The sequence below is a fragment of the Monoraphidium neglectum genome (assembly GCF_000611645.1).
Source record: "Monoraphidium neglectum strain SAG 48.87 unplaced genomic scaffold scaffold01527, whole genome shotgun sequence".
In the NCBI taxonomy this organism is placed as follows: domain Eukaryota; kingdom Viridiplantae; phylum Chlorophyta; class Chlorophyceae; order Sphaeropleales; family Selenastraceae; genus Monoraphidium; species Monoraphidium neglectum.
The window spans coordinates 4,993-14,420 of NW_014012101.1; the positions used below are offsets into that span (position 1 = coordinate 4,993).

The following is a 9,428-nucleotide window of genomic DNA, read 5'->3' on the forward strand; positions in this document are numbered from 1 at the left end:
CGCCTGCACCCGCCCCTGCGCAGGGGCAGGCGGCTGCACCGCTTGGCGGCCATGACCATGGCCGCGGCAGCGGCGGCGGCGGCGGCAGTGGCGGTTTGCTGGCGCTGGGCGCTGTGCTGTCGCTCGCCTTTGCGGCGTTTGTGGCGTGGCACGGGCAGTGGACCGAAGGGTCGATAGACTGGCACCCCCTGTGGGGCAGCGGCAGCCTTGTCTCCTGGAGCAGCGCCGGCGGCGTCGCGCCCGGCGGCGGCGAGCCGTTCTGGCCGCTGCGCCTCGACCTCAACGGCACGGGCCTGCCCCCTTTCCCCCTGAAATGGGGCAGCAGCGCGCTTTCCAAGGCAGAGATCGACGGCTTCTTGTCGGCCGTCAAGGCGCTGCCAATCCCGGCGGGCGAGCTGCGCGCTCTGCTGCCCAGGCTGCGCGCCTGGGCAGAGGCCGACGACGGGGCGCCGACCTACATGCTGCACCTGGTGCAGCTGGAGCCCAAGCTCAGGAAGCTGCCCGGCGCGCCGACGATCGAAGGCGGCCCGGCGGAGGCCGCCCGCGCGTACGAGGCCGGGCTCGTAAAGACGTGGCTCGGGCGCGCGTCGTACCCGCTCTTTGCGGGCGCGGCGGGGCCCAGCTTGCTGAAGCTGGCCCCCAAGCGCGACTGGAGCCGCGTGCTGCTCGTGCGCTACGCGAGCCGCCGCACGTTCCTGCGGCTGCTGACGGACCCGGCCCACGTCGACCTCCTGCCATACAAGCTCGCGTCCTTTGACCTGGACCTACTGCCGGCCACCGCCGGCGCCGTGCTGCCCGAGGCACCCTGGGTCGTGGGCGCCGGCCTGCTGGCGCTCTTCCTTTCCGCCGGCTGGCTGCGCGCGTCGGCGCGCGCCGCGCGGCTCGCGGCGCGGCTCGCTGCTTCAGAAGCGCGCTCTGGGTCGCGGTTACTTTTGACGTGAGCCCTGGGCGTGCGACTGGCACCCGATGCCATTGCCGGGGCCGACATTTGATGTCTTCATTTTTGCACGTTTGTCCAAGGCACTGACGGCTCCCATTGGAAGCGGTGCATTTTGTCCTCATGACCCCCACACGTGAGTGCGGCCGCCATCCCCACTGATGGCCTGATAAATGCACGCATTCTGATTGATGGCAGCTCTCACTGCTGTCTGCATGCACATGACACGTTCCATTCACAATTGCAACGCCTTGCAGCGGCACACCAAGGCGCATTTTTGCACTATGGCACACGTATTGCTGAATTCTGTTGTGTGCACACCTTGTGCACATCGTGTAAGTTTGTTGAATAGCGGCTGCAAGGGGCGTCTTGGAGTGCTGGCATTGCACCAATCGGGGGGGGGGGGGGGGGGGATTCCTCATAACGCCAGGCGCGGGAGCGGGTCAGGCCGGGCCGTGAGTCCAGGCTTTCAACCAGACATGCATGTGTATGTGATTCTGACCATGCGTCTGACGTTGTACGCCTTGTCCCAAAGACGCGCCACGATATGAGGCAAGTCACCAGGCGGGGCATGCGGGGTGACGCGGCGTAACCAGGCGAAGCAACAACTGGTATCACGGCCAGCAGGCCGACCGTGCATTGATGACATTCCTTGATTTCCTCGGCGTGCATGGCGTCTCAAAGAGTTTAGCGCGTCTCGGATTGCAGTGATCAGTACGCGCGGCTTGGAGCTGTGATCTAGCTTTGAGGAACCAATGAGAGCCTCATGTATTTTTTCCGCGCCACAACGCCTCTCGCACAACGCACAGCTCCTGCATAGATCGACGACGCTTGGAGCTGGCTGCAGCAGAGTCCCGTCGCAGTCTAAACAGCAACAGAGAATGGCGTCCAGCACAGAAACAGCATCGGGACAAGGCGAGTGTGCAGCACTGGGCACTGGTCAACGATGCACGCATCACACGTGACTGCAGCTGCCGATGCAACTGCCCCCATCACGCGTGGCTGTGCAGGTGCCGTGACTGCCAAAAAGATGGTGCTGGTCGTGGCCGCCGCACTGATCGACGGGCCCCACGTGCTCCTCGCCCAGCGGCCGCCTGGCGGCCCGATGGCAGGACTGTGGGAGTTTCCTGGGGGCAAGGTGAGGCTCCCGCCCTCAGTTCAAACCTCCATCCAGCAGGGGCCAGCAGCTTCCAAGCAGCTTGCGTGGCGGCACCCTCCCCCCCTTTCCTGACGCTCCTGCTGGGATGCGCGCGTCCACCATATGCACCAGACACGAGTGCGACCACCAGCCACGGCGCCACGCACACCCAGGCGCCCATCCTCAGCGTGCGAATCCCCTTGGCCACCGCCCCACGGCGCCCGTCCGCACTCACGGCGGCGGGCGGGACGCGGGCGGGAAGCGGGCCCTTGCGAGCCCTTATTACATCCACACCTCTCGCCCGCAGGTCGACCCCGGGGAGGTGCCAGAGGCGGCGCTGGTGCGGGAGCTGCGGGAAGAGCTGGGGATTGAGGTGCGGGCTGCTGTTGATGGTTGCGAGGCTGTGGGCCCATGTGATGTGAGGGGGTCACGTGTGCTGGGAGGGGCCGGTGACGCGCGCGTGGTGTAGGGTCGGCGCGGGGCACGCCGTGCGGGACAACCAACAGGCTTGGGCCCGCAGCGCGTCGCCGTTAGGCCGACCTCGCGTGGAGAGCGCCCTGAGCCGCAGCCCTACAGCCTGTGCCGGCCCGGCGGGTGACCGGCTCTGAAGGCGCATACATACGGCTGGTCTCTGCCACCCCCTGGCTGCGCTGGCACGGCCGACCGGCGCGAGCCGCCCGCCCGGCCTCAAACCCCAGGTCAAGCCGGAGGACCTGCGGCCGCTGACGTTTGCCAGCCACTCCTATGACTCGTTCCACCTGCTGATGCCACTGTATGGTGGGCGCGAAGCCCCTTCTTTTGCCCCCGATGCATGTCGCACGATGCATGCATGCGCGTGATGCCCTGGACGGCTCCCAGGCACCCGTCGGCAAAAGCAACCCTGCCGTTGCAGCGCCGACACGCCCGCCCGCGCCCCCTAACCACCTCGCATGGCCGTCCACGCTCCCTCTCGCTGATAGTCCGCATCTTTTGCACCCGCGCGGTGCAGCGTGCCGCAAGTGGTCTGGCGAGCCGCGCGGCTTGGAGGGGCAGCAGCTGGCATGGGCAGAGGGGCCCGAGCTGACGGGCTACGACATGCCGGCCGCGGACATCCCGTTGGTGGAGCCGGTCACGCAGGCGCTCCAGCGCCATTTGTAACACAGGCGCAAAGCACGTGTTTGGGCATCATTGTGTATGGCGGCGCTGCCGCACACGAGCAGGGTCGGCAGCTTGCGGCGCGATGGCGAACTCGCACATTTGCTGCCTACTAAGAAGCAAGGAACCGCACCAAATAGTAAGGAATGCAGGAAAGCATTGCGGATGTCGACGGCACACCGACTCTGGACAGTCACCACTCATCACCATAATTGGACCTGCCACCTATCCACCAAAAGGTCCGGGACGTCAGCAAACCTACAGGTTCTCGATAGCAATTATATGAAAACACCTCCGCGCATGCAAGCGGGGAAGAGAGCTGGAAAAGCAAATGTGAGAACGCGCGTTAAGGGCGCCGCCGACGAGCTGCAGCGCACACCCGACGGCAAGGGGCTCAGCAGCCTGCGCCGTCTCGACCGGAGGCGGCCCCTCACATGTGCCCCGCCGCCGCGTCCCACCGCCACAGCACGAGCTGCGACTCGCACAGCGCCCCGATGAGGGGGCTGCCGCCGCCGCCCGCGCCCGGCGCGGCGGAAACCTGCAGCACGGGGCCGGCCAGCGCGTCCCATGCCTCCGCGCCGCCGCCGCCGCCGCCGCCCAGCATGGCGCCGCTGCCGCAGTCCCAGGCCGCGACCGTGTTGCGGCGCTCGTCGCCCGAATAGAAGGCGAGCGCCGGGCTCGAACCGTGGGCGGACGGCAGCCGCACAAAGTCACCCACAGTGACGACGCCGCAGCTGGTGTGGCCGGCCAGCCGTGCCATGCCGCGCAGTGCCCGTGCTGCCCCGTCAGCTTCTGCCCCTGCCGCCGCTGCTGCCACCGCCGCTCCGGCGCCGCCTGCCGCTGGGTCTGCGCCCTGCGACCGTTCGAGGCTGTACAAAAGGTGTGCCGCCGCCGGCTGCTCCTGCTGCTGCGGCCCACCGGCGGCAGCCAGCGGCGCGCGGAAGGAAACACAGACCAACGGCCCGGCCGCGCCGCCGCCAACGACCTCAGAGGGCGCGTCTGTGAGAGCCACGCTCTCGCAGTTGCCGCCGTGGACGCTGCGGGCGTCAAGAAGCTGCGTGAAGCCGCCGCCGCCGCCGCCGCCGCCGCCGGCCCCACTGCCGGCGTCGCTCCAGGCATACACGCCGCCTGCGCCGCGCATGCATGCAGGGTGGGGCGCTCGTGTCTGGCTCGTACATAGGGGTTCGGCTGGCTTTGAAATTGGGGAAGCAAGGTGGCTTGCAACATCCAAATCAGACTCATGCGCAACGAATGGCGAGTTCTAGCAAAACATGGGCACGAGATGGCCTGCCACCTGTCTCGTGGCCCCCAAAGGCCCGGCGCATCCCCGGTGTCCGCCGCTCACCCGGAGCCGCCACCAGGCACGCCGCCCCCGCGCCCCCCGCCACGCCCGCCCCGAGCGCCGCCAGGCGCCGCAGCGGCTGCTGCACGCCCGGCGCCGCCGCCTCCAGCAGCAGGCCCTTGCCGGCGCCGCCTGTCATCCGCAGGTCGACGAGCCCCAGCCGCCCCCTGTCGAGCCCTATCATGACCTGCTGGTCGCACGCGGCGCTCCAGGCCGCGCTCCAGACGCAGCTGCCGGGCAGCTGCAGGCGGTGGACGACGCAGTTGCTGTCGGTGGACGCGATGAGCAGGCCTTGGGGAGTTGGGGAATACAGGGGCAGTGGGGGCCATGGTGGGTGCAGGGTCAACGGGAGGGGCCATGCGGGCTACAGAGGCGACAAGGGCATGACCAAGCAAAACTCGAGGCGCAGGAGCAGCGCTGCCGAGAGCGCTGCAGCCAGGCAACCGATTGCTCGGTCCTGTGCAAGGGCGAGGCGGTGCCTGGCGAGTCGCCGAGCCCCGGACAGCACTGACGGCATCGCGCCTCGCTCACCCGCGCCCTGCGTGCCGACCGCCACCAGCTTGCCGCCCCCCTCCAGCGGCTGCGGCGCCACCGCGCACACGCGTGCCACGCGCGCGGCGCCGTCCGACAGCCGGATGTGCGAGGCGCTGCCAGGCATGTAGATCGACACCTTCCGCAGACGCTGCTCCGCGGGGGCGCCCGCGCCCCCGCCCGCGCCGCCGGCCGGGGTGGACTCAGCCAGCAGCAGCATGGACCCCTGCAGGCTAAACGCGCGGCTGCCGCGGCACGCATAGGTCTGCGCAACGGACAGCGCCCCCGGCGCGACAGGCGGTGGACGGTGCGCGGCGCCGGCGGCGTCGCCCCAGGCGGGGAGCGTGGCGAGCCGCAAGGGCGGGCCCATGGCAGGGACGGCCGGGCGCGGCGCCATTGCACTGGCCGGCGCATCCAGTGTGTTTCTGCTGGGCCTGCTCTGCTCTAAAAGCTCCGCTTCCAGATTGGTGGCGGGGCGTTTGGAACCCGCCAGCCGCTGCTGCTGCTGCTGCTGCTGCTGCTGCTGCTGCTGCTGCTGAATGTGGGCTAGGTGGATTCTGCCGCCGCCTGCTGCCGACCCCGCCCCACCGCCACCAAGCTGGCGCTGCTGCTGATGCGTGTACTGGTGCTGCTGCTGCTGATAACTTTGCTGGTAGAGCTGCTGCTGATTGTGAAAATCCATTCCCGCCTGCTGCTGTACATGCCACCCTTGCCGCTGCTGCACCGCCAGCCGCGCCGTCGGCGCCGGCCCGCCCCCCGCGCCGCGCCCCGCGCCCGTGCCCCCGATGGTCGCCAGCTGCGCCTGCAGGCGCTCGCGCTCCTCGCGCTCCTGCTGCCGCTGCCGACGCTCCTGGTCCAGCTGGCGCCGCAACTCGGCCAGTGCTGCGGCGTCCTCTGGGCGCGGCGCGGGCGCGGGGGCTATGGCGACGGGCAGGTTGTAGAGCAGCCTGATGTCTTTGACCTTGGCTCTGGAGAGATGGTGGGGGACGAGTCCGGTTGCGGGGCCGCAGTTTGAAGGCATGAATGTCATTTGTGCATTGGTTTGCATAAGCGCAATTCTTGAGCGCATGCACAGTGAAAGCGGGACGGGCAGGTCGAGGGAAACGAGGAGGGGGCCGTGACGTGGGGGAGGGGTCGCGAGCACCCACTTGCTGTTGCACTGGGGGCACCGCGGCCGGGGCGCCTCCGCCAGCCAGCGCCTGACGCAGCCCTCCCCAAACAGGTGGCCGCAGCGCAGCGCCGCGGGGCGGTGCGGGCCCGCGTCTGCCATGGGCTCCATGCAGATGGGGCAACCAGCGCCATCAAGCTCCCCGTCGCTGTCGCCGGCAGCGGCGGCGGCAGGGGCTGGGGCGGAGACTGGGGCGGGCGCTGGGGCGGGCTGGGGTGCGGGCGCGGGCGGTGCTGCTGACGCTGGTGCTGCTGTTGCTGGTGGTGCTGCTGCTTCTGCGCCCGCTGTGGTTGGGTGGTCGCAGGAATGTTGGCGGTGTGCGAGCCGAACTTGGATAGCAGACCACACAACAGCTCGCATGAGGTAGGCAGCGCGCATGCTGAAGGGGTTTCTATGTCAGTAATCACCATATTTAAGCTGTCAAGTCTCCAGGCAACATGTCCAGCCACGACCACAGCGCCGCGCACCTGGATGGGGGTTGACCCGAGTCGCCGGCAAGACGTCCCCCTCCGGCCCCTCTACACGCCGAAGCCGCTGAATGGTGCGCCGTCCTGAGGGTTGCGGCTGCGCGGCGTCATCCAACACCACCACGACCTCATCATCTGAGTCCAGCAGGTCGACCAGGTCGGCGGGCACGGATGCGTGCGCGCCACCGTTGCGCGCGCTGCGCCGAGCCCGTGTGCGCGGGTGCGACATGGACGCGACCCGCTAAACGCAGGTGCTGCTGTGATAAATCCCACACTGCCCTATCCTACGGGTGCACCGGCCACGCATCATGTGCAGTGATGAAACCTGACCAAAAGCATCTGAAGGTTTGATCTGTTGTTGAGATCGCAGCTACCTATCACGTGACAAATGAATCATGTCGAACACACTTATGTCAGATAACATCATACCCGCTTCCTGCCAGCAATCCAAGCTGATCTTCTGTCAGTGGGTTACGACGGACACTGGTCGTGCACCATGCCCGCTTGCCAGGTGATGCGAGCGGCGTTATGTCGCAAACCATGCCGTAAATCATGCTCCCAAGACACGCACGGCTTACCTGTCGCGCATGGCACACCCCGCCACGACACGACACTGCAGGCTGTTGGCGCCACATCGGCGTCAACGCTCCGGGCGTCAGCCATGCGAGCATCACGCAGCACAATGAACGGCTTGGCACGTCCCCTGCTGCCCCGTGGGGCCCCTGCCCTGGCACGACGCCTCGCGACGGGCCCGCCTCGGCACCCTGCCCTAGTTCCTGCGAACGAGCCGCTGGCGCCAGCCACCCCCGCACGCCCCCGGGCGCCGCCGCCGCCGCGCGCTGCCTCGGGCGCCGCGGCGGGCGGGCCCGAGCCCGACCCCCTAGCCAGCGCTGAGCTGTCACACCCGCCGGGTTTCGTGGCGCGCCGGCTTGTGGTGTTTGCCGGCATCCTTGTGGCATACACCTGCCTGTGAGTCCTGGGGACCGCATCCCCGCACCCTCCCATGGAGCCACCAGACCCAGGGGCTGATTCAGGATGCTCTCACTGCTGCCTCTGCGCTCGTGTTTGCACCATGCGTTCAGCGCATGCCGCAAACCTTGGCCTCTACGCTTGATCGACAGCACCAGCAATGGAGCGCTCCACCTCGGTTCGCTGAAAAGACATCAAAAGCTGGAAGAGTCCTGTTTGTGGTTTTACCAGCACAGGGCTGCTGCCCACTTTGTCCCCCAGTGAAGTGCACGGTCCGCTGAACCGCCTACCCTGCCTTCCTATGCGACCACACAACGGCCCCTCCCCTTCCCTGCCTCGCCCCACTCCGCCCCCGCCGCGCCCACCCACCTCACCACCTTCCGGGCAGCTACCTCAACCGTGGCACCCTGACCTACTCGGCGCCCACCATGGTGGCTGACCCCCTGCTTGGGTTGACCAAGACCGACATCGGGGCGATGACGTCAGCGTTCCCGGCCGCCTATGGTGGGCAACAGCATGCCTTCATCCCCTGAACAGCTCTGGGCACTGCGTCGCATGCCCGGTCCCCACCCCGCTTCTGAATGGCGTTTGCTGAGCTGGCGAGGTGACGAACGCGCGGCGTGGGCACTCACAGGCGCGCCAGCAAGAAACCAGCCACTGTGTCTGCTGGTTGATCGGCGCGTCGGGCGACGGGTGCGCCGCCAGGCCCGCACCATGCCTTGATGAATGGCACCCTGTCGGCCTCACCCCAGCGCTCCATTCACACGAGTTCCAATCCGCCCCCTGACGCCACATCAACCAACAGGCATCAGCAAGTTTGCCGGCGGCATGCTGGGCGCGGCCTTCTCCCCTACCAAGATGCTCGCCTATGGCCTCATGGCCACATCAGTCGTCAACATCGCCTTCGGTGGGCAGCGCAGGGGGTGGGCGGCTCAGGGGGGGCCGGCGCCCAAAGCTGGCGCTTGCAGCCATCCCCACGCTCTGCGTGGCCTGGCTGACCATCTCGCAACACCACGTGGAGCCAAAATCACATCCCTTGCCTCAATCCCACGACTCAATACGCATGTATTCCCGCTAGCGCCATCCTGTGCACACGCGTGCCGGCGCCTCAGCCACGCACTTACAGGCAGCTGCCGCCCAATCCAACGGCTCACGCCCTCGCGCCCGCCTGTCCTCGGCTCCCCACCCCACGGCCGCCCCAGGTTTTGGCAGCAGCGTGGTCTACTGGTCGGCCCTGTGGGCCATCAACGGCGCGCTGCAGGGCATCGGCGCCCCCGCCTGCGCCATGCTACTCACGCGCTGGTTCGCGGCCAAGGAGCGCGGCAGTGAGTAGGGTCGGGGCGGCATGGAGCATGAACGGGCCGCGCCACGGCCTTCCGCATGTGTCGCCAGCTTGCATGTCTGCTGGAAGCGCGAGACCGCCCTGGCCGCGGGCGCGGCGCCGCCTGGCTGCCACGGGCTGTCGGACGGCCCCGCCCCACACACGCCAGCCGCATGAGTAGACCTGGCGTCCGAAAATCCGGGCCTGTGCCTCCCATGAGTGATGGTGGCAAATGCAGGTCATCTGCCTTGTTGGCATCCTTCGCCCCTGCTTACCCCCTCTCTTCTCTCCTCACCTCTCCTCCCCACCTCTCACCTCACAGCGCCTGCCCCCTTCCCTTCCTGTTCCTCTCCCCCCTCCTGCCCTCCCTATTCCTCTCGCCAATCCCCTCCCTTCTCCCCCCCCCCACACCCCCGTGCAG

At 68.0% G+C, this 9,428-nt stretch overlaps 4 protein-coding genes across 4 annotated transcripts in view; 3 read left to right on the plus strand and 1 right to left on the minus strand.

Moving 5' to 3' along the window:
* Positions 1–941, plus strand: part of MNEG_8185 (hypothetical protein) — a gene marked incomplete at both ends in the record, with an annotated part of 2,186 nt that extends 1,245 nt beyond the window's left edge. The window contains one exon of the mRNA XM_014043340.1: positions 24–941. Coding sequence (XP_013898794.1) covers positions 24–941 — 918 coding nt within the window. The remainder of the gene's footprint in view (positions 1–23) is intronic.
* Positions 942–1,967: 1,026 nt separating this feature from the next.
* Positions 1,968–3,212, plus strand: MNEG_8186 (7,8-dihydro-8-oxoguanine triphosphatase; the record flags this gene model as incomplete). The annotated part of the gene is made up of 4 exons (XM_014043341.1): positions 1,968–2,075; positions 2,383–2,448; positions 2,774–2,852; positions 3,064–3,212. The coding sequence occupies 4 exons, from the start codon at positions 1,968–1,970 to the stop codon at positions 3,210–3,212; spliced, it is 402 nt and encodes a 133-aa protein (XP_013898795.1).
* Positions 3,213–3,639: 427 nt separating this feature from the next.
* MNEG_8187 (hypothetical protein) lies at positions 3,640–5,302 on the minus strand (the record flags this gene model as incomplete). The annotated part of the gene is made up of 3 exons (XM_014043342.1): positions 3,640–4,337; positions 4,555–4,842; positions 5,083–5,302. The coding sequence occupies 3 exons, from the start codon at positions 5,300–5,302 to the stop codon at positions 3,640–3,642; spliced, it is 1,206 nt and encodes a 401-aa protein (XP_013898796.1).
* Positions 5,303–8,114: 2,812 nt separating this feature from the next.
* MNEG_8188 (Regulatory protein uhpC) lies at positions 8,115–9,019 on the plus strand (the record flags this gene model as incomplete). Its single annotated transcript, XM_014043343.1, has 3 exons — positions 8,115–8,190; positions 8,492–8,593; positions 8,889–9,019. The coding sequence occupies 3 exons, from the start codon at positions 8,115–8,117 to the stop codon at positions 9,017–9,019; spliced, it is 309 nt and encodes a 102-aa protein (XP_013898797.1).
* Between the last annotated feature and the right edge of the window lie 409 nt (positions 9,020–9,428).